This window comes from Ornithorhynchus anatinus, chromosome 3 (assembly GCF_004115215.2).
Source record: "Ornithorhynchus anatinus isolate Pmale09 chromosome 3, mOrnAna1.pri.v4, whole genome shotgun sequence".
Lineage (NCBI taxonomy): Eukaryota > Metazoa > Chordata > Mammalia > Monotremata > Ornithorhynchidae > Ornithorhynchus > Ornithorhynchus anatinus.
The window spans coordinates 62,464,466-62,489,557 of NC_041730.1; the positions used below are offsets into that span (position 1 = coordinate 62,464,466).

General features: G+C 41.9%; 1 protein-coding gene across 3 annotated transcripts in view; it reads right to left on the bottom strand.

The window, feature by feature from the left end:
• PIAS2 (protein inhibitor of activated STAT 2) overlaps window positions 1–25,092 on the bottom strand; it is a 55,036-nt gene that overhangs the window by 16,294 nt on the left and 13,650 nt on the right. For all 3 annotated transcript variants that reach the window (XM_029059823.2, XM_029059821.1, XM_029059820.1), the window contains exons 3-10: window positions 20,392–20,476; window positions 18,141–18,191; window positions 17,928–18,018; window positions 10,653–10,787; window positions 7,726–7,831; window positions 6,010–6,083; window positions 3,941–4,101; window positions 103–236 (exon numbers count right to left, since the gene is read on the bottom strand). In XM_029059823.2, the coding sequence (XP_028915656.1) occupies window positions 103–236; window positions 3,941–4,101; window positions 6,010–6,083; window positions 7,726–7,831; window positions 10,653–10,787; window positions 17,928–18,018; window positions 18,141–18,191; window positions 20,392–20,476 (837 nt within the window). The remainder of the gene's footprint in view (window positions 1–102; window positions 237–3,940; window positions 4,102–6,009; window positions 6,084–7,725; window positions 7,832–10,652; window positions 10,788–17,927; window positions 18,019–18,140; window positions 18,192–20,391; window positions 20,477–25,092) is intronic.

Sequence of the window (25,092 nt, forward strand, 5' to 3'; positions counted from 1 at the left end):
CCACATTAACTAGGAGGGTTCCAAATTTACAATCATAATTACAAAGATAAATATCCCAGAACTTTTAACATCCTTTACCACCCTGCACTCAAATGAACATACTTTCTATTTTTGTACACTGTGGGCTTGACACTTTCAACGCTTCCTTCTTTGGCCTCATCGGGCACCATGAGCCATCTTCTTGAAACTTAATCTCATCCACATCAGAACATTCGTTAAGAATTTCCATAAAGAGCCTGAAAGGCAAAAAAGGAAGCAAAAAATGTAACCAGTAGCTTTATTAAAAACTGAGCGGATGAAATTAAATACTATATATTATATCGATGACCAAAAAAAAAGTTACTCAAATTTGCTTTGGGACCTTTCAAAACGAAGGACTTCAAGTCAAATATCGTTTTCCCCTTTTCAGAATTAGAGGTACAAGGAAGTCAAGGACTTTCTAGTGTTTCCCCAGAGAATCACTGGCAGTGCAGAGAACCCAAGCTTCTGATCCTCAAGCTTATGGTTTAATCATTCAAACACTGAGATTTGCCTTACAGTTACAAACACAGATGCCACCTGAGAAAATAGCTTATTTACATATTTTAATTTATAAGCCTAGCCTCAATAATAATGATGATGATAATGATAATAATAATAGTATTTGTTAAATGTTTCCCATGTGTCAAGCACAGTTCTAAACTCTTGAATAGATACAAGTTAATTGGGTGGGACACAGTCTCTGTCCCATATGGGGCTCGAAGTCTAAAGGGAAAAGATAGACGGTATTGAATCTCCATTTTACAGAGGAGGAAACAGGCCCGGACAAGTGAAGTGACTTGCCCAGGGTCACAAAAGAGATGAGTGACAGAGCCAGGATTAGAACCAGGGTTCCCTGATTCCCAAGCCTGAGTTCCTTCTGCTAAGCCGAGCTGCTTCTCTAGAGACAAACGTCTTTCTTTTGCCACAATCTCCATGCAACTTCCTGGCCTGATGTGAGCCAGTCTACCAAAAACCCAACCTAGTAGGACCCCAGAGTCCCTCATTCTTTCAAGGATTTGGCATAGGGAGGAAGGAGGGTGCAGGGGGTAGTGTGGTGGATGGTCCTACCCTGCTTCTGAGTCCCTTTCCATACCAGTGGATATTGTGGTGGACTGACTGTAACTTTGTTATACTGTACTCTCCCAAGTGCTTTCCCCACAGTAAGGACTCAATACATAGCACTGGTTGCTACACTGAGAGTACAGTGCAACAGAGTTTCATGTTCCCTGCCCATAAAGAGCTTACAGTCTAGAGAAGGCGGCAGATATTAATATAAATCACTTATCAATATGGATATAGTACTGCAGGGCTGAGGGTGGGGTGAACAGTGGGTGCTCAAAGGGCACAGATCCAAGCATGTAGGCAACACAAAAGAGAGAGGAGTCAGGAAAAAGAGGGCTGAGTCGTGGAAGGCCTCAGAGAAGATGTGATCTTAATATGCCTTTGAAGGTGAAAAAGAGGGGTGGTCTGGTGTGGTCTGGCATATACGAAGGGGGAGAGAGAAACTGGTGGTAAAGGAGTGAAGTGTGCAGGCTAGACTGTAGTAGGAAATCAGTGAAGTAAGAAAGGAAGTGGAGAGCTGACTGAATGTTATAAAGGAGTTTCTGTTTGTTGCAGAAGTGGATGGGCAACTGCTGGAGGTTCTTGAGGAGTGGGGAGACATGGAATATTTTTTTTCTTAGAAAAATGATCCAGAGAGCAGAGTGAAATATGGACTGGAGTGGGGAGGAACAGGAGGCAGGGAGGTCAGCAAGAAGGCAGATGCAGTAGTCAAGGAGGGATATGAGTGCTTGGATAAGCCTAGTAGCAGTTTGAAGAGGACTGGGTGGTCGAGGAAGAGTGCTTTAAAGCCGATGGCAAGGAGTTTCTGTTTGATGCAAGGTGGACAGGCAATCACTGAAGATTCTTGTGTAGTGGGGAAAAGTGGACTGAATGTTCTGGGGGAGAAATGATCCAGGCAACAGAATGAAGTATGGACTGGAGTGGGGAAAGACAGGAGGCAGGGAGGTCAGCAAGGAGGCTGATACAATAATCAAGGAGGGATAAGTGCTTGGATTAACAAGGTACGGATGGATGGACATTACCGTGGAAAGGAAAAGGTGGATTTTAGCAATGTTGTGAAGGTTGACAGGCAGGATTTAGTGATGATCTGAATATTTGGGTTGAATGAGAGAGAAAAGTCAAGGATAACGCCAAGATTATGGGCTTGAGAGACAGAAAGGATGGTGCTGTCTATGGTGACAGGAATATCAGGTCGAGGACAAGGTTCGGGCACGAAGATAAGGAGTTCTGTTTTGGACATGTTACATTTGGGGTGATGGCAGGACATCTAAGGGGAGATAACTTAAAGGCAGGAGGAGATGCAAAACTGAAGAGAGGAGAGAAATCAATCAGGACTGGAGGTGCAGATTTGGGAATCATCTGCACAGAGGTGGTAGTTGAAGCCATGGGAAGAATAAGTTCTCCAACGGAGTGGGTGTAGATGGAGAATAGAAGGGGAACGGAACTGAGCCTTGAGGAACTCCCAGTTAGAGGATGGGAGGCAGAAGAGGAGGAGCCTGAGAAAGACACAGAGACTGAGCAGCCAGAGAAATAGGAGAACCAGGAAAGGACAGTGTCAGTGAAGCTGAGGTTGGACGATGTTTACAGGAGAAGTGGATGATCAAGCATTTTCATTCAATAGTATTTACTGAGTGCTTACTATTGCAGAGCACTGTACTAAGCGTTTGGAATGAACAAGTCGGCAACAGATAGAGACAGTCCCTGCCGTTTGACGGGCTTACAGTCTAATCGGGGGAGACACAGACAAGAACAATGGCAATAAATAGAGTCAAGGGGAAGAACATCTCGTAAAAACAATGGCAACTAAACAGAATCAAGGCGATGTACATTTCATTAACAAAATAGGGTAATGAAAATATATACAGTTGAGCAGATGAGTACAGTGCTGAGGGGATGGGAAGGGAGAGGGGGAGGAGCAACAGCGTCAAGGGCAGCTAAGGGGTTGAGGAGGATTAGGATGGAGTCGAGACCGGCGGATTTGGCAAGGAGGAGATCAATTGTGATCTTTGAGAGGAGATCAATTGTGATCTTTGAGAGGGTGGTTTCTGTGGCGTGAGGGGGAAGGAAGCTAGATTGGAGAGGGTCAAGGAGAGAAATGGAGAGGATCTTGAGACAGCGGGTGTAGACAATTAGATCAAGGAATTTGGAGAAGAATGGTAGGAGGGAGATGGAGTGATAACTGGATGGAGCTGTGGGGTCAAGGGAGGGTTTTTTTAGTATGGGGAGACATGGCATAATAATAATTATGGTATTCGTTAAGATCTTACTATGTAAGCAGTCGCTTAACTCCAGTTTGGAAAGCAGCCAATGGAACTTCAGCTCCTCAAAGTCCTCCCACCCAAATCTTAAGAAATTCCCAAGTTATGATTTAGGAGCCTCTCTGGCCTTGCCTTTGGAATCCTTCCTAGCACTCAGGATGGCACTCTGTTTAGCACTCAATAAATGGAGCTGAATCAATAATATGAACTCTTTAAATCCAAAATAGGAATTTACAACTAATGCTCCTACAAAATCAGCAAATTTTTGAAGAGTCGCAGCTCTTCAAATTTTTCCCACTTAACTGAAAGTAAAAAGTGCAGAAGAGTGGTGGTCAAGATTAAAATAAAGGTTCAAAAGTGAACTGCTTCTGTAGTCCCTTTCCTTGCTCAGATGACAAAGGACAAGTGCATTAATTTTATGTGATCATTTTAAAACCATTTTAATTCTGTCATATTAAACTGGGTCGCATGGCTGATTTATTACTGACCGTACCTAACCCTTTGGCCCCAGTCTTAAAACACCATCCTTATTCATTCTTGTGCCACTCTGATTCCTACATTGTAAACCGACATTACTTCAAAAAAAAATATGATCGTACCCATCCAGTATTAGACTTTCATAGGCAGCCTTTTTGTCACACACGGGGCAAATCCAGGTGGGCTTCTTTTCATTCATTTGGAGATAAAGAGCAGCATCGAAACACTGCAGATGTGTGCAAGTCACTGCCCGGCAAGGGATTGCCAATCTCATCTTTCCTAGCTGCAGGACAAGTGATGCAACATGGGAAACACATTAGAGCGATGATAAAAGTAGCTTAACGAGAATAGGATCGTTGGATAAAGTTAGAGGCATCCCAACTTGGTCAATAAAGCTCATCTCAGTAGGCCCGCCAGATTCAGGAAGTATTGCTTGACTAGACGGACTATGTGAGCTCCATGCCCACCAACCAATAGAATTACTATCGAATCTTTTTTAATGAGTAAGCTGTGCCTGCAGAATACATCAGGTACTTTGGGAGATGTAGAAAGTTTTTAGACGACTAGGGTACCATTTAGCGTGCTAAAGAAGTGATTTAATAAACGGCACCCTAGAGAGCTGAAAGAGTTTAGGGCATCCTCCTAGGGGGCTTAGGACTCTACAGGCTGGATCTTTATGTTTCATTTGGGAGCGACAATTTCTCGACGGGCTGGATTCTGATTGTTTTATACTCCGCCACGCAATTTAGTCAAAGAGGAACTGATCCATACGGTTTACACAAAAAACATATAGTAGTTCCTTTGGTAAATACAGTGATTTCTGACGAATGTCACATTTGACTCAGTAATGAGTCAGGAAGCTAGCATTCACAAAGTGACAGCTGCCTCCGGGGTAATAATAACAGATAACATTGTTGAGCCACAATTAATGGGTCTAAAATGTCCTAAATTGCCAAGACAAAAGCACCGAGGAAAGACGTTTTGTTCCGAACCAGTTACTTGTCTTTCCCAAGACAAAGACCTTTCAAATACTATTCTGCAAAATTTATACAGATGCTTTAGTTTCTTAGGCTCCTAAAGCTCTTGCTTGTAATTCTCTTTTACCTCTGAACTCAGGCCTATTCCAAATCACTGCAGAGACTAGGGAAATTTGGAAAATTCTGCAAAACCTGTCTGTGCATGTCTGCCCATTGCTCAGCAAACCGAAACTCCTCCTCATTGGGTTTTAGGCACTGGCTCCCCTCTACTTATCTCACTCGTCTCCCCACTTCAACCTTCCTTGCATCTTCCTTTCCCCTAACACCAACCTACTTACTGATCCTTGTTTTTATCTCTCTCGCTGTCCACTGACTCCTTGCTCACACCCTCCCTCCTGCCTGGAACTTCCTGCCCATCTTAAAAGCGTCACTAAGATCTTGTCTCTTCCAGGAATCCTTCCCTGACTAACCTCTCCTCTCCTCGCCCATGCTCTCAGGTCGGTACTCTCTAGGCGCTTTGATATTCACCCCATCTCCACTGCACAAATGTCCATATTCTTGTATTCCCTTACACTTCCCTTACTTGTACTTTCTTTTAATGTCTGTCACTCCCATTAGATCGTGAGCTGCTTGAGGCGGGTATTATATCTACCAACTCGACTGCACTGTACTCTCCCAAGTGCTTAGTACAGTGCTCTGCACACAGTAAGTGCTGAATAAATATCACTGAGGGAAACGTACTGTATGACATAGATCCCTATTTGGAAGAAACTTTGGTCTTCACCATTATTATTCTCTAAAATGCTTTCTCTCATAATAGAAATAACTCGGTGATTAAAAGTAATCCTCCCCTTATTAGATGCAGCACATTTTACAATCACTACGAAACGATCATTTGTGCTACACATAATGTTCACAAGAGCAAAAGCACATAACTAATTGCTGGTGGATGACGGTGTTGACTTAATACGGTACAATTTTCTGAGCAGGTTTTAGAGCAAATACTTATTGACTGAATTGGCATTTTTCAACACTGCTGCATATACTATAGTCCGCTGTAAATACTAGCTTTTAGTTTGTGAAATGATCTCTTGCCGGGAAACTTGTCACGTCATTTGTCATTTGTTATACCTACTCGCAATCTGGTTTTCAATAGAAAATAAAATTAGCTGTGGCTCCGTGAAAAAAAGCACAGCCAAATATCCTTTACTTACGGGACACATCAGAGACACCCGCAGACTGGTTGTGGCAATTTCACTGTCGGGATCTGCAGTGAGTTTTTCCTTAACTTAAAAAGCCCAAAACAATAAATGTTAAAAAAAACCCCGAAACATTTCTTAAGTATTTGAAGACAGAAATTTATATTTTCCATTCTGCTTTCTAAAGGAAATTCACAATTTGACTAGGTAAGAGACATTTCATGTTAAATATTGAGTTTCTGCTTTCATAAACAAACACTATCACAACTAAAAATAGGGTTCCATATTTAGGAAATGTCTATTAAATGGTAAAAATGTCATTTTTAAAATCCAAAGGAAAGCTCAGGATAAGGGGTTTCATAAGAGCACAATTTCTGTTGTGATTCCAAATCAACAACAAGACAACAACCATAAACAGGGTGGGAAATGGGAATTTGGCAACAGCCTGAACTTCAACACTTTCTCTTGCAGAGAGCTACCTATAGTTCCTTTGCAGAAACTACTGTGTGGGGTTTTTTTTCCAATTTGTTTTCAATAAAGTTGTTTCCCACTTTAAGACAAATTTCCAATGACCAGTTAAAATTTTACATTTCCAAGGTAATACAAACAACTTAATGTAATGCCCAACTTTCTCTTGACTACCTAGAAGGTGGTGGTGATATGCACGATCCTATTCCCCTAGCAACATTCCCGCCTCATTATTCTATTCCACTTAGGAACACAGTGGGATTCGATTTCGGGATTCTTCCCTTAAGTGGCATTTGATCCGGAAAAGAGGGGATAATTGTCTTGTAATGGGGGTAGTGCTGGGGAGAGGAAAGACTATGCCAAGAAGAGGTGTTTCAGCCCTTGGCCATTGGTAGTTTATCTGGGCTCCAGAGCAATGAGAGCCATGTAAACTCGGGCAGAAGAGAAGGGTGAAAGAGAAGGAATGGTGGCTGAATTCTGTCCAGCCCACAGCACACCCCACACTGGCTACCCTGGCCACATCTACTTTGGGGGTCATCTGATCTCTCTTTACTTAGGATGGTGACCCCTGGAAAAGAATAAGTGGATATATTCCCATTTCAAAGACAGGCAGCTAAGGCAAAAGTGGCATGGAATCACACTTTTCTCCCTGCCTGGCCTAATCTGAAACTGCCTTTGTGCAACTCCAGTGGCCCGAAGAATAGAATGCTACTTTTGGAGCTGATAAAAATCTTCAAGAACTATTACTCCTGTAACGCGCTGAACATAACAGGATGAAATTTCCTGCTGAATACTGAAAATCTGAAAATCAAAAAAGAGCCTCCACATGCTACAAAGCAAAATTTTATTTATCGATGCTCGCTGTGGGCAAGTCAAATACTATCACCAAGTTAAAAAAAAAAACACGTTTGATGCTAACACTTGGAGGGTTTTAATTAGTGTCCTCAAGCCAAAGCGGGGTAGGGAAATGACTGGTCAAAATGTCATCATAATTAACACTTATCCACGCCATTCATAAGCTTAAGCAGATGGTTCCAAAACTGGTTTTGCCCCAATCGGATATGAATCATATTTCCTGTAGCAAACTTAAACTTGACCCTGTTTTCCGGTGAATGGTAGGTATCCATTTAGAGTGGTTTCCATCTTTGTAGTTTTCTGAAGGACCAAATTATCTTCATATTTATGGAACTTGTTTGGTCAATGCGTTTTTTTTTCCCTCCCCAAAAGTGTGTTTTGCAAGCTCACCTTTCAGACATTACTTACTTAATGCTCTGGAATGGTCAGGGTTCCTAATACCTTTCATTTTTAATCTCTGCAACAACATGGCTGACGTGAGCTGACGTACAAGATATACAGACATGGAGTAATTCTAAAAAGAAAGAGAATGAGTTAAGGATGGAGAAGAGGATTTCCTTCACCCTACAAAACTTGTTATAACAGGGCTGGATTTGGAATTCTAAGAATTCAGTTCAAAAACCTTCCATGAAACTATGATGGCTCAGAAAACCACAAGAAAATAGCTATTCCAAAGATGATCATTATTTATATTCACGTCCGTTCCCCCCTAGACTATAAGCTTCTTGTGAGGAGGGGATGTTGCCATTCTACTGTACTTTAATAATAATAATAATAATGTTGGTATTTAAGCACTTACTATGTGCAGAGCACTGTTCTAAGCGCTGGGGTAGATATAAGGTAATCAGGTTGTCCCACATGAGGCTCACAGTCTTAATCCCCATTTTACTGATGAGGTAACTGAGGCACAGAGAAGTTAAGTGACTTGCCCACAGTCACATAGCTGACAAGTGGCAGAACGGGGATTCGAACCCATGACCTCTGACTCCAGAGCCCGGGATCTTTCCACTGAGCCACTTTACTGTCCCAAGCGCTTAGTATACTGCTCTGCACACTTAGTACAGTGCTTGGCACATAGTAAAAGCTTAACAAATACAATAATTATTAAATACTATTGACGGATAAGCTCTCGATGCAATTACATTGGCTTCAAAATTGATTTATGTCATAATTGTAGAAAGCAAAATAGTTTAGAGAGGTTCCAGAATAGGATGCAAAGTCCTGAACTCCAAACTCTAATTTCAATAAGACTGACAATTTGGTATATGGTCTTGGGCAAATCAATGAACCTTTCTATCTATACCCCAGCTTCCTCCTGAGCAAGGCCACGATAACTTCTGGGATAACTGCTTACCAAGTACTATTATAAACAAGTACTACTATAAACACATAACAGATCTCTTAATGGCTAGCTTTCTCTCGACCATTCTGTCCTGTTACTGATCTAACTGTGCCTCCCCCTTTCTCCTCTCCCCTGACCCAATGAAGGGACCCTTCACAAATTTAATTGTATATGCCCTTAAATAAAACCTCTGCCGGGGACAGTACAAAAACGTGATTCTACATAAACAGTATATGAATCAATCCATCAGTGGCATTTATTGGGCACCAGCACTTCCACGCTGGTAGACTTTCTGGGCAACTCTATATTTCTATCCAAAATTAATCCTACTTCTTACAATTTCTCCTTCCCCCTCTCCAGGAAAAATACACTATTTCAGTGAAACCAGACCGGAGGAGAAAATTACAAATAGAAGGCCAGTTTAACAAGATACTGAAAAGAAGAGTTATGTTGTAATGGACTAATCATAACAATAATATTGATATTTAAGCACTTACTATGTGCTGAGCACTGTCCTAAGCCCTGGGGCGGATACAGGGTAAACAGGTTGTCCCACGTGAGGCTCACAATCTTAATCCCCATTTTACGGATGAGGTAACTGAGGCATTGAGAAGTGAAGTGACTTGTCCAAAGTCACACCTCTCGCATGTAGCGGAGCCGGGATTAGAACCCAAGACCTCCGACTCCTAAGCCTGGGCTCTTGCCACTGAACCATGCTGTTTCTACAATAACTAACTAGTAACTAAGCACTGATCTTGATTTTCGGCTCTGCCCTAATCTTTCACTGAACAAAATATTCAAGTACCTAGCTTTCTGCTTCATGAAACGAAGCTACTAATGGCCTTACCTCCATAGGTGTTGGGAGGATTGATAAGTCAACTGTCTAAATCTATTTCATATAAGCCTTATAAAAACACATATATACTTCTTGATTCTAACAATCAGCATCATGTAGATGATGTCAAAAGTCCAAAGTAGAGTGGAATTTTATAGAATCAGAAGGAATCTGGCCAAGGGTTATCAGTGCAAATGCAGGAACAAAAGGATGTAATTCTGGGTGAACATAATCCTATTTGGTATCTCCAGTGATTAAATTGTTTAAGTCACGCTCCTGTAAAGGGTCTGAGGATTTAAAAACGAAAAATGGTTTTAATCACCCCTGGGTATCAATTTGCTGCCACATTTTCACAACAGCACGGAGGTTTCTTTGAGGTTTAATACTCTTTGGAAAATTTTAACTCAAGGACAAAGAAAACCCTAAAATAGGTATATTTAATAATAATTGTGGCATTTGTTGAGCGCTTACTAAGTTCTGGAGTGGATACAAGCAAATCATGTTGGACACAGTCCCTGTTCCACATGGGGCTAATAGTATCAATCCCCATTTTACAGATGAGGTAATTGAGGCCCAGAGAAATGAAGTGACTTGCCTATGGTCACACAGCAGACAAGCGATGGAGCTGGGATAAGAACTCACAACTTCTGACTCCCAGACCCGTGCCATGCATATTTCAGAATTTAACGTAAAGCAAGCTCACAGACAGTTTCTCAGCTCTTTAGTATTTTCTTTATTTAGCATTAATTTTTTAATTTAGTATTAATTCTGATCAAAACAATTACAGATTACATAGATACTGAATAATACTGCTATAACAGTAGACCGGGAATCAGGTGGTTGGTTGATTTATAAACCTTTGTAATTAAATGAAATGATCCCAAATGCTTCAAACTTCTACACATAATTACTTCTCAGTCTATACACTTGATATTTAATTTCTTCGATACTATTTATATAAATTATTGTCAGGCTTTTTAATAAAAACATGATTACCTTCGCTAGAATTTCCTTCCCAGAAAAATACGAGGATTCATTAATGGCCCCCAAACTGCCCCACCCAGCTATCTGGACGTTCTTACAATTAGCTACATGGGAAAAAGAAGAGAAAACCTTGCTGAGTTCTTACCGCATTCGCTTAGGAAACTTAAAATTTACCTTTCCAATTTCAGATGCCCAAGAAATAGAAATCTGATTTGGCACAGCTGAAGACAATCTGACTAAAGATGTAATATTCAGAGGCCGTCCTGGTCGTTTCTGTTCAATTCCATTTTTCGGAGGAGGGGCATAGCCCTGAAAATCACACACACACACAAATCATTTTTGCATTCTGCCAGAAGAAAACCTGAGTTCTCTTTTAACCTTGAAAACACACTGCAAGTTCTACTCTGCAGCAAAATTAAATATCTAGGATTTACACATGACCCTTAAGAGTTAAGATAAATGATATATTAGGTGGTTTTTTCTGGGTTTATATTCTTTTCTAATCACTATCAGGAAACCCCTGACCTCCTCTGGGACTCCCACTACTGAAAACGAAGTGGCTCAGAATCAAGGGTGATTTGGAGAGAGTAGGAATTTTAAAATCTCAAAAAAGAAAGCAACACGGGGAAACATATTTAATCCCTGAAAGGGAAAAAACAGATTTCTGGGGTTTTGTGAGTACTGATTGTGAAACAGAATGACTCTAAGATCCGAGAACTATTTGCAGTAAAACCCACAGTGTATAACCACCACTTTACAGCTCTTTTTTACCCCTGATAAAAGAGATGATTATCAAAAGTCACCATGGAATATGAAGTTACTAATCCCGTATGACAAATGGAAGATGCCAAGGCTATAAAGTTTAAAACCAACCCAAGTCTTCTATGCATCCCTGATGAGTCTATATGAACTAAAATTTCCATGTAGGCAGTTTTGCCTAGTAAAAATCACACTGGACTGGCTGGGAGTCAAGAGTCCTGGGTTCTAGTCCCAGCTCTGCCACTGACCTTCTTTGTTCTGGGCAAGACCTTTAACCGCTCTGTGCCTATTTCTTCATCTGCAAAGTGGGGATAAGATACTTCTTCTCCCTGCTTCTTAGACTGTGACCCCTATGTGGTTCAGGGACTGTGTCTGATTAGTTTGTATCTCCCTCAGCTCTGAATACAGTGCTTGGAAGGCCTTAATGAATGTCGAAATTATCAACTATTAGTATTGGACTAGACACGCTGCCATAGCATCTCGGAAGAACGGTTGTGTTACCGTTCTCGTTACAGGCGACGAACTGTAAGGCGATGACAACGACCCTCTGATGATTTTGTAACATTTTTCACCATGGAGGACAAAGTTCTATGAAGAAGTTAACTGGGCAGTAAGTGACGTGGCCTTCGCTCTAATATTCAATTAATTCGATATTGCACTTAAAGCCATGAAAATAATGAAAAGCTCCTGGACCTACAAATCAATCAATTAATGGTATTTAGTTAGCGCTTCCTATGTGCAGAGCACTGTACTAAGCGTTTGGGAGAGTAACTATACAGTAGAGTTGGCAGACACAGGGAAGGGATGCAGTGCTAGGATGCCTCCGAAAAGTCTTAATCTACGGGACCAGAAGAAATGTTACAGCATGCCAAGGATGCCACTATTATAAGTAACTATCTTCAAGACATAAGGTGAGAATTTTACTGGGGAAGCTCTCACTCTTCTCCACTGCTTTGACGATCCTAATTATTCTCCCTAGATTAGCTACATAAGATCACCGTTAGTCAAACTCTTTGGCTTCAGACCACTTTGGGGCACAGGAGACAATGATCTTTATCGTATCTCAGCTAGAAGGAATAAAGGAAAAAAAAAAGGATCAACCTTAAGAGGTCCCCACAATGTTCTTACAACTCGTAAAAGCCACTGAGACCACAGGCAGTTCTGGGATTTAATAAAAATTGTGGTATTTGTTAAATGTTTACTATGGGCCAGGCATCTTACTAAGCACTGGGGTGGATACAAGCAAATCGGGTTGGGCACAGTCCGACATGGGGCTCACATTCTCAACCGCCATTTTACAGATGAGGTAACTGAGGCACAGAGAAGTGAAGTGACTTACCCAAGGTCACACAGCAGACAGGTGGCAGAGGCAGAATTAGAGCCCATGACCCTTCTGACTCCCAGCCCCATGCTCTATCCACTATGCCATACTGCTAGTAACTATTAAACAAGTTTGGTGGCTCAGTTCATCAAGAGTGCAAGATGACTCTACAATGATAAGGCCAGTCACGTCAGAACTGAAGGAGTACTGCCTGATCCTTTCCTCATCATCAATGGAATAAAGCAGGGTTGTGCAACCTATTCTTTTTCAACCTATTCTACATAGCTCGGCTTAAGAATCCAGTAAGAAACGAGAACTTAAATGGTGCCATACTGAGCTAGACCAGTGACCTATCCAGCCAGTTTTCTGGCTCCAATCAGTGGTATTTACTGAATGCCTACTCTGTGCAGAGCAATGTACTAAGCACTTGTGAAAATTCGTTTTAACAGAGTTGGGAGACTCGTTCCCTGCCCACATCAAGCTTACAGTCCAAAGGAGGAGCAGTATGACAGCTCTTCTCCGTTGTCATTCTACTGCATTTTTAGAGATGTGCTTGACCTTTTCCTGTAATAGCCTACTGTGGGTTTTTCACACACTCATTCTTCAAAGTCATTCTTAAATCTATCGGTATTTTCTGCCAGGAAAACTTCCAACACCTTGAAAATTATTCCAAGAGAGTTCTCTTCCATCTAGAAACTCTTGCAAGTGGGAAATTGGGCAAGCAAAAATAAAAAGAGTTCAAAGAACACTGTGCTCCTGGCCTGGAGATTTTCAGATTCTCATTCAAGTGAACTTTCCATTTCTCAGAGATTCATTTTTTTCCACTGACAACCTCTTTTCGCTCTCAATAAGCCACGGAGGACTTCCAACTCACTCCTCTGTTTTGTGTTTTTTTTTAAGTTCTGTGAAATACATTTTATCCAGGCCCCTAATATGGTGTTAGAGGACAACTTCTAGACTTGAAGGTGATTACCTGCTCTTGGAGCAACTTTCCTAATTAAAATTGAGATCTGACTAAATCCATTGCTAAAATTGAATATCCTTGTTTTGGGGTTACGTATTCGTCCTTCCCCAACGAGGATGTCGAAGACAATCACCTCTTTAGACCACTCAACACCTTTTGCCCTCCTATCTTACCTCGTGATTTTCTTCTACAACCCAGCATTCTCACTTCCCTTCTCTAACACCAACCTTTTCAAGGTACCTCAGTCTTATCTATCTCACTACCAACCCCTCGCCGAAGACCCACCACTGCCTGGAATTTCCTCCCCCTTCATGTCTGAAAAACCATTCTCCCATCCTTTAAAGCTTTATTAAAATAACATCTCCTTCAAGAGGCCTTCCCTTATTAGACCTCATTTCCCCTACTCCCTACCCCTTTTGCGTCACCCTCACACTTGGATTTGTACCTTTTCTTCACCCCATCCTCACAGCACTTATATACATATTCCTCTAGACTTTTAGCTGGTAGTGGGCAGGGTACGCGTCTGCCAACTCTGCTGTACTGTACTCTCCCTAATTCTTACTACAGTGCTCTGCACAAAGTAAGTGCCCAATATATACCACTGAAATCTGGAATTTATTTTAATACCTGCCTCCCCCCTAGACTGTAAGCTCACTGTGGGCAGGAACATGTCTACCAACTCTGCTATTCTGTATACTAGTTATACTGTACTCTATCGAGCTCTTTAGTACAGTGCTCTGCACACGGTAAGTGCTCCATAAATACCATTGATTGATCGACTGAAAGGTGACTGACGAGCAGAAAAGAGTCTTTGAAAAGCTGAGAGAAATGACAGAGGCTACGGCCCAGTGAGAGAAAACCTTCCCACATACAATAATATGATCAATGGTATCTCTATGAAACCTAAAGGACAGCTGTTCATAAAGGATTAATAAAGCAGCCCTCTCTTCAACTTTGACTTTTCACTGATAAAGGAGAATCCATTTCTATATAACCATCTTTTTGAGACTCACTTTCCTCTCAACATGATTTTGTGATTTCAAACTTAGCATCAAAAGAGCACTATCCCCTCGAGGAGGTAAGCTCCTGGTGGGCAGAGAGTGTATTTAGCAACTCTGCTGTACTCTTCCAAGTGCCTAGTAAAGTGTTCTGCATCGATTGACTGACTGACGAAACACCGAAGGTATTAGTGACTACCTGCATTTACTGTTTAAATTGTGGGGAAAAAAATTACAAATGTGTTATCTACAGGGTCTGAGTGTCTAATTTTTTTTTTATGGTATTTGTTAAGTGCTTACCATGTGTTCTAGGCACTGAATTAGGATGGACAAAGTCTCTGTCCCATATGGGGCTCGCAATCTAAGTAAAAGTGAAAACAGGAGAACTGAGGCACAGAGAAGTGAAATGACTTGCCCAACCTCAGACAGCAAGCATTTGGCAGGTCCTCTGACTCCCAAGCCTGTTCTCTTTGCACTGGGCCACGCTGCTTCTAATTTTGGCAACAGGGTTCCAATCCTGGCTCTGCCAGTTTGTCAACTGTATATATATGACCTTGAATAAGTTGCTTAATTTCTCTGTGCCTCAGTTATCTCATCTGTAAAATGGGGGTTAAGACTGTGAGTCCTGTGTGGGACACAGACAGGGTGCAACTCAATTATCTTGTATTTATTCCAGCACTTACTACAGTGCCTGGCATATAGTAAGCACTTAACATATACCATTTTAAAAAAATGTGAACATGAGCTCCATAATCAGTCAGTAAATTAAGACATCAGTACAGTGCTCTGCACACAATAAGTGCTTCACAAATACAACTGACTGATCTATATAGTTTATCACAGAATACTTGGCATTTATCGTGAGAAGAAACTCATGGGAATTTTAAGAGTTGACATTTTATATTAATCAATGAGGTTTCTTTGCAGATGCGGTGTTTTTAAAGTAAGGATGGTATATTCATAGAAATATTTACCATCCAATTAATAAATTAAACTAATAAAACAAATTAAAGGATGATAAAGACCTGGATTTCAGTGCCTGCCAAGTTTATTACTATTGTTTACTTTTCCTTAGCAAACATCCTTGAATAAATAGTTCAACTATGTGCTGAGAATCAAGTAAACCACATTAAGATTTCTAGAGGTGAAAAAGCTTCATTTACAGTAATTTAAGAGTCATCAGTTGGATAAGAATATTTAAGTTTCAAAGACTTGTGTGTAGTTTAGTAGAAATTGGCTTATGGCAAATAAGCTTCATCGGTTAAGTGGTGGACGATCTGATATAAGAAATGTGGCTTCTAGATCAGAGCAACAACTGAACACCTAGAGTAATCAAGTGATGGCTGCCGTCTTTTCCATCCCTCCTAATGACTGTGGATATCTAACTCAGGGGTGGGCGATTATTTGCCATCCTTTGACCACATTTTATAAGTGGACGACTACGGCCAGCAGTGAAGAATAAGGGGAGAAGAGGGGCTTCAAGCCCAGAAGTTCCACTATTTCTGCACATGGAAGCTTCTTCCTGCCCTAACTACCCGTGCTGTGGATAGTTAGTAATCTTGACGAAGAGCTGGTCTTCGGATCGGAAGGTCACCAAAGTGAAATAAAGAACCACCGCAATAGAAGCAATTACCTTAGAGCCAGCCCAAATCAGGCCCTGATCTAACATTTCTCTCCCTCACTTTTTTTTTATTTTACGGAATGTGTAAAGCAGTTACTATGTGCCAGGCCCTGTTCTAAGTGCTGGGGTAGATACAAAGTAATTAGGTTGGGCACAGCCCATGTCCCACCTGGGATTCACAGTCTTTATCTAGAACTGTAAACATGTTTTGGGTAGGGAATGTGCTTGCTATATTGTTAAACTGTACTCTCCCAAGCACTCAGTACAGTGCTCTGCACACAGTAGTGCTCAATAAAAATGATTGATTCATCCCCATTTTACAGATGAGGTAACTGAGACCCAGAGAAGTCAAGTGACTTGCCCTCCTTCACACAGCAGACAAGTGGCGGAGCCGGGATTAGAACCCAGGCCCTTCTGACTCCCAGGCCCACGCTCCATCCACTAAGCCATGCTGCTTCTCTATTCCTTATACATTCTTAATATTGACTGCTGCCCTCCTACCTCCTCTCTGCGCTTCCATTCAAGCGGGGACGGAACTGATAGGGAAGAGAGAGGGCGAGTGATCCTGTGCAAAACTACTCTCGCCAATCCACCCGTGCAGGTTCTTGGTCCTGCGGTCTCAGGACCGTGGGCGAGGGATGGGTCTACCAACTCTGTTGTATTGTACTTTCCCAAGAGTTTAGTATAGTGCTCTATGCACAGTAAGCGCTCAATATATACCACTGATTGACTGAGGCTTGTTCATCATTCCTGATAGGAGACTTCTACCTCGGAATCTCTAATCCATTAGTTTAGGCAAACCCCGCTGAACCTTTTAACATTTTCATCCAAAACAACTCCCTGTACTAACAAATTCTGGATGCCCCCTCACCCTGCAGTAGGATTTGGTGAAGAACAATTCTGTGTTCATCCCATCCACCCCCTTCATCTGGATGCCATCTCAGCCTTTAGCTTTCTAGACAAGTCCTAGTCTTTTCAATACATCCTTATACAGACTTCTCCATCCCACTGATTATCCTGGCTGCCCTTCTCTGTACCATCTTCAATTCCATTACGTCTCCACTAATATGAGACAACCAAAATTGCTCGCAAACTAAAGAAAGACTTGAAATACTTCTATTCGTGTTTAGTTAAAAATTTCAAAGGAAAATGAAAGAGCTGAGAGAGGAACACCATGCCTCGTGAATAGAATATGGGCCTGGGATTCAAAAGGACCTGGGTTCTAATCCCAGCTCCGCCACTTGTCTGCTGTGTGACCTTGGGCAAATCACTTTTCTGTGCTTCCATTACCTCATCTGTAAAATGGGGATTTATCCAGCAGTCAATGGTATTTACTGAGTGTTTACTATGTGCAGAGCACTATACTTAGCACTTGGGAGAGTACAATACAGCAGAATTAGCAGACATGTTCCCTGGCCATAACGAGTTACAGTTTGGGGGGGGGAGACATTAATGGGAAGACTGTGAGCGCCCTCTGGGACATAGACTGTGTCCAACCTGATTATCATATATCTGTCTCAACGCTTAGAACAGTGCCTGGCACATAGTAAGTGCTTAACAAACACCATAAAAAAACATAAAAACGCCCTTCCCACTGATATAGGAAAATATGGATTCACTTTTATGACTCTCCGCTCTTTTTTTGGCAACTCAGTCCTTGCCATTCAAATTATTTCCCCATTAGTCTGAATCACTTTTACAATTTCATACAAGTTGTGTACATTACAAGGAAGCTGACAAAGAAAGCTGAGTAAATTGTAGTAACTTACTGACAAAGGCAACTTACTGGCAAAGGAAACAGCTTTCCATTTACTTTTATACACAGACTATTTGGATAGTTATCCTCTTGAGGACAGCTAGTCTCTGCTAGGCACAATCTGTATTCAAAGAGAAATATCATCCTTAGGCAGCAAAGTAATCAATCATTCTAAACATACTATACTTTGTTTCTGAAACTATAAGGACAGTACAAAATAGGCAACTGAAAACACAAGATCACCTTAGCTGAACTTGGACAGTGTAATCTCTTCTACCACCTGGCAGAAAATCCCTGTTGGAAAGAACAGAGTATCCTTAAGAAAGAGCAATGAGTTTTCACACTTTAACAAAGGAAAAATACTACTGAAAATATATCTTTTGCGAATACAATCATTTTCAACCCAAAATCTGGTAGAGAAACTAAGCATAAAATCAGAAGCAGCATGGCCTAGTGGAAAGGGCACGGGCTTGGGAGTCAGAGGACCTGGATTCTAATCCCAGCTCTGCCACGTGTCTGCTGCTGCTGTGTGATCTTGGGCAAGTCACTTAACCTCTCTGTGCCCCAATTACCTCATCTGTAAAATGGGGATTCAACCCTTCCCTTCAACTCAGACTGTAAGCCTCATGTGGGGCATATACTATGTCCGACCTTATTTATATCTACCCCAGTGTTTCGAACAGTGCTTGGCACGTACATAGTACGCTTTAACAAATGCCATCGATCAACCAATTTCCTAAGTATTTAAAATACTGTATTTACTCTAACATTTGCTATCGTATTGGCCCCAATTTGAAAACAACAACATCTTCAGAAATTCATCACAGCCACTGAATATATTAAAATTTGGAAAATATCACCCTTCTCTAGTTTCTGGTTATCTTTAACCTGTTATAATTTAACACTTCCAAAATAGTTATCCACGCCTCCTGGAAGTCAAAGGCTTTATAGGTTTGGGAGAATATGAGCTTTATAGTGCATTTTTTTTTAAATCCTGCAGTTGACTGGGGAACTGAGTCCTATAATACCTTTACTAGAAATAAACTGTCCAGAGACAGTCACACGACCTTGCTTCCTTTCATAAATGTATTCTGTAAATAGATGGAAAAAAGGAGAGTACACTCCTACTTCCAACGTTCAATATCAAATGTTAAGGACTCAATTACTTAATTTTACTAGTAATAAGAACTGTGGTATTAAAGTGCTTACTATGTGCCCCTCTAGACTGTGAGCTCTTTGTGGGCAGGAATGTGTCCGTTGTTATACTGTACTCTCCCAAGTGTTTAGTACAGTGCTTTGCACACAGTAAGTGCTCAAATATGATTGAATGAATGAATGAATGTGCCAAGCACTGTATTAAGCACTGGGATAGATTCAATATAATCGGGTCAGACACAATCCCCATCCTACACAGGGTTCAGAGTCCAGGACGGTGGGACAGCAGGTACTGAATTCCCATTTTGCAGATGAGGAAACAGGCACAGAAAAGTTAAGGGACTTGTCCATGGTCACATACCAGGCATGTAGCAGAGCTCGGATTAGAACTCAAGTCCCCGTCTCTCAAGCCTGTGCTCTTTCTACTAGGCCATGCTGCTTCTCACGGAACTTGTGTAGTTTTTCTGTAAACTACACGATTTATCACCATTTGGTGGAAGTATTTGGAGGAGCGAAAAACCAAGCTTCTACAGTCACAAGTAATACTGTGTTTTAAGTGCATATTAAAACAATATGTTAATAAAACATATTACAACATATTAAAACAATGTTTAAAATATATTAAAACAGCTGTAAACTTGTTATGGGCAGGGAACTTTTCTCCTAATTCTGTTGTAGTATGTTCTCCCAAGCACTTAGTAAGCATTCAATAAATACAACAGATTGATATTTATATCTCATATAAGGAGGGGAAAAGAGAGAGAGAGAGTGGGGGAAGTGCAAACAAAATTTCTTCATATTCAAAACCACATTTATCTGGGGGAGCCTATTTATCCTCCAGGCATATTTCATCAGTCGTTGAGTCCACGGGAAAGTGACTTAACTAAAACCTAAAAGGATTCTCTCATGAGGATTTGAAAAAGAGTTCACAATTGCAAAGAGGAATAAAAATATTAAATGGTTATTCCTAGTGAGTATAATTTTTAAACAATGAAGTCACTTCACTTTATTCATTTGTAAAATCACAATTCAATTAAAGGCTCTTCTGCTTTTCTAAGGTACAATTTATAAGGCCTGAAAGTCTTCTCTTTTATGGCCTTTTTGCGGTTTCTCCTTGTCCTCCAGCATCTCACAAATTCTTTCAGTTTTTCACAGTTAGAAACATCACAAAATCACTGGCAGAGCTAATACTAATCACAACAGACTTTAGTAATCAATCAATCTGGTTTCAAATACTTAAAATAATACTGCCTGATGCAATCATTTCACTACCGTTTTAAGGGTCTAGTACAGAAAACAGTTTAAAACATCCTCACAGAAATATACACTAAACACTTACCTGGAAATGCATATTTCTCTCACTTGTTGAGGTGTCAATGCAAAAATAAAAAACTTCTCTTGAAACCTCTGAATACTGCTCTGAACTGTAAATAAAAAATACAAGGAATATTTTCAATACAAGTCAAATAAATAAATACTGGCTTTATTGCCCAGATGTTTACTCTGAAGTTAGAATGCTTGCAAAGAAGCATGGCCTAATGGAAAGACGGGGCCTGGGAGTCAGAGGAACTGGGTTCTTACCCTGGCTCTGACAACTGTTTGCTGTGTGAGCTTGGGCACGTTGCTTAACTTCTCTGTGCATCCAATTTCCCCAACTGTAAAATGGGGATTAAATGCCTGTTATCCCTCCTACTTAGACTACGAGTCCCAAGGGGATAGGGACAATGTCCAACCTGATTAACTTGTATCTACCCCAAGAGCTTAGAACAGTACTTGACCCAGAGTGAGTGCTTAACAAATACAGTAATAATAATAGCAATGATAATGTTTTATGGTTAAGACATATTAATAAGGAACTGGCTAAGCTTGAATGTACTTTCAGGAAGCGAAATCAGGGTAGGAGAGATATTTTTAGGCAGTTTAGAATTTCTTCTTATTAATAATGATATCCAAAGCAACAGTGATATTTATTAAACACTCACAATGTGCCAAGCACTGTGCTAAGTACACTGGGGCAGAAACAAAATCATCCTATCCAACAGAATAACTGTTCCAAACAAGGCTCACTATCTAAAAGAGAGGGAGAGTGAAGACTTTATCCTCATTTTACTGATGAGGAAACTGAGGCACAGAGAAATTAAGTGACTTCCCAAAGTCACTGCAGCAGGCAAGCGGCAGAGATGGACTAGGACCTGAGTCTGACTCCCAGTCCTGCGCTCTTTTCACTGGATTGGCTTCTACACAATTGAACTGCAATTGTTACATATAATTGTCCTTCATTCCGGAATATGACACCACTGACAGAGTGTGTGTGTGTATGAAAGAGACAGAGAGAGACACAGAGAGAGACTGAAAAGGCCAATGCAGGATCCACAGTCCCAATATATTTAATTGAAAATTATTTAAGGCAATGGCAAGTCAACTACAGCAACAGTCAATCGTATTTAATGAGCGCTTACTGTGTGCAGAGCACCGTACTAAGCACTCGGAAGAGTACCCTATAATAAACACATTCCCTGCCGCAACGAGCTTTCAGTCTGGAGCAACATTCACTAGATATATTGTGCTAAGCACTAGGAAAAATATACACTACAGTAGTTCACATAGAGTTTCTAGCCCACAGAAAGGGCCTAGTATCTAATGGAGGGGAGGAAAGACACACAGTGAAAGACAAAAGAAAGCTGGCTATAGACACAATTAAAAAATGATACTAAAATTAAGTTTGTTGCTGGTCAAAGAGTCCTCAGTCTTCTCACTGCTCCACGCAGGGCCAAACCACAAACCTCGGCAACCCTCCCGACATCCTAAACGCCGCCCCTCTCCTTCTCCCCGACCCAGGGGCCATGGCTTCACTCCTGCTTTGGAAAATAGGATGCTGAAAGCTTTCTGAGCCATCCGGGAGCCCGGGATAGATCCCAGAGGCCTGAGGGCACAAGAGACACCAGGTCCCACGGATTCCCGATTCTGCGTAATCATTCAGTCAATTGATCGATCAATCAGTGGTATTTAACTAGGCACTTACAGTATGCAGCACACTGTACTAAGCGCTTGGGAGAATACGATATAACAGAGTGGGTAGATATGTCCCCTGTCCACAATGAGTTTACAGTCTGGAGGGGGCAGGGATCAGATTTTAATATAAATTATGGATATGTACATAAGTGCAGAGGGCCTGAGGGCAGGTTAATAAAGAATACACATCCAAGTGAAAAGGTGAGGCAGAAGAGAGAGGGAGTAGAGAAAATGAGGGCTCCATCGAGGGAGGCCTCTTACAAGAGATAGTAATTGTGGTATTTATTAAGCACTTACTACGTGTCAAGCTCTGTATTGAGCACTGGGGCAGGTACAAATAATCAGGTCCCATATTGGGCTCCCAGTCTAAGTAGGAGAACAGGTACGGAAAGCACATTCTGCAGATTAAGGAACTGAAGCACAGAGAAGTTAAGTGACTTGTCCGAGGTCACCCAGCAGGTAAGTGGCATATCCAGGATTGGAACTCAGGTCCTCTAACTCCCAGGCCCACGCTTTTTCCACTAGGCCAGGCTGTATCTCCTATGTGATGTGACTTTAATAAAGCTTTGAGGGTGGGCAGAGTTGTGGTCTGGTAGAACTGAAGGGGGAGGGCGTTCCAGGCCAGAGGCGGGACGTAGGTGAGGGGACGGCGGCGAGATAGACGAGTGGGCAACTGCTCGGTGGGCAGGCTGATTTTAGAGGAGCAAAATGTGCAGGCTGGGTTTGCAGTAGGAAATCAGTGAGGTAAAATAGGAGGGAGCAAAGTGATCAAGTGTTTTAAAGCCAACGGTAAGGAGTTTCGGCTTGAGGAGGAGGTGGATTGGCAACCACTGGAGGCTCTTTCACAATGGGGGAACATGGACCGAACTATTCGATGCAGAGCTGCGGTAGAGGTGTTCTTGTGTCTACCAACTGTTTTGTCAGCTCCAAGTGCTCAGTGCAGTGTTCTGCACACAATAAGGGCACAATAAGTATCGCTGATTGATTGAGTAAGGAGATGATGTGGACTGAGTGTTATTTTTTTGAGAAAAAGACATCCAGGCAGCAGAGTGAAATACGAACTGGAGAGGGGAGAGACAGGAGACAAGGAGGTGTGCTCTACATGCAAGAGGCACTTAAATAGCATGGATAGTCAAAATCACACAGATACTGTGCTGAGTTTTAAGGATCTGTTTTGGGTCCAATGAATTTCAGAGTGTCAAGTCTGCAGGGCATGCAGTTTTTACCCAGGCTGCATTTTGGCAATGAATAAAACCTGTCCTGATTATTTCAATGACAGCCTATATTGAATATTCAAAGCAATTAGAAATCTGCTCTTTGACAGATTAGCAGCTGAGAGGGAGCAAATTCTCCTATGCTAATAATAATAAAAAATTACTGACATTTTATACTAAATCATTTTCCCTACCCAATACTCACGCAGGAATCATACACATCGCTTTCTCTGACTGACATTACAGAACGGTATGAAGTATAAACAGCTTCACCATCATCATTCCCGCATTCACTAAGCACATTAAATGTGCCACGTCTCGTACTAGGCACCGGAGAAAAATACGACGACAATTAGCAGCCACAGACACAGCTCTTGCCTTCGAATTACTCACAGTCTAAAAGGGGGTGGTGACACGCATAGGAGGAAAATAATTCAGCTCTCTAAAATAATAATAACGATGGTATCTGTCACTGGTACGGTGCGCCAAGCTAGACAAGGTCCATAATGACCAGTAATAACAAATAAGAAACCTCAAAAAAGGGTTAGACAGTCTGCCTGGGAGCTCAAGGGGTTCCAGAGTAAAGACCTGCCTCCTTTCATATCTTTCGTTTTCTGGGGGGGGGAGGAAGAGGGGAGATGAGAGAACAGGGGGTGGAGTTTTTCTAAACTGTAAGCTCCTTATGAGCAAGGAACATGTCTGCCAATTATTTTGCATTGGACTCTCCCAAGTGCTTACTACAGGGTTCTGTGCAAAGTAAGCGCTCAATAAATACCACTGATTGATTGATTGAGTGGTGAGGTTCAGGCCTCACCCCCACAACCCACAGCCTCCAACACTGGGGGCATCCTGGACCAGAAAGTTGGCTCTGTGTTCTCCCAGCCATTATGGGAACAGTCATCTCTTCTATCAGCAGTTGGTAGGAGGTGGTGGGAAGTTGGGTGTCGGAGCCCAAGCCTTCCAAGGCTATACCGGTCCTCAGTGTTCTCCCCTCTACCTAACCCCGATCTCCCTACTTTAAAAATTATAAAACTTTCACCGACTGGCCCCCAAACTCATGCTTGGCACAGAGACGATGCACGAACCCAGTGACACAGAGGCGGGTGCGGAGCTGAGGATTGATCTGACCGGAGGTGACAAGGGAGTGTGGCGGAAAGGAGTGAAGGGTCACGGAGGATGGTGGGGGAGAGGGGAGATGACAGGATGGGTAGAGAAGCCAGAGGGGAGAGAGATGAGGAGATGATCTGAAAGAGGGAGGAGGAGACAGATGGGGAGCAGGCATTCATTTACATCCGCCATTCCGCTGTTTTCACTTCCAGAGTAGGCCGAGGGATCTCGGTGGTAACTGCTGGCTCCGGCCAACGGCTCGGCTAGTGGAGGACGTAGGTCTCCATGATGGCATCGCAAAGCTTTAGCCCTCGTGGGACCCAAAACTAGTGAGGGCTTTCATTTCCACAGCGACTCAATTCACCTAGTTGGCCACCAGCAAGGGAACTGGGGGGCAAAACAGGCCATGACTGAGTTTAGAAGCAACACTGCTCCAGTAGGAAGAAGAGGGGGACCCTCTATGAAGGCTCCCCCCAAGACCACAGTCCCAGCCCTCAGAGCAAATTGCCACCTGGGCCTTGAGCAAGCCAGAGTGCTTGCTGGCATTCCTAACTCTTTTGGCTTACAGACCGCATAGATGAAGTTCAATCTATTCTATAAGGTTGTTAATACTGCTTTATGAAATAAAAAGTTTTTAAAAAATCAAAATAAATTTTAAAATGGAATTCCAGAGATAATCATTCCAAAATAAGGTGACGTTCTTTGGA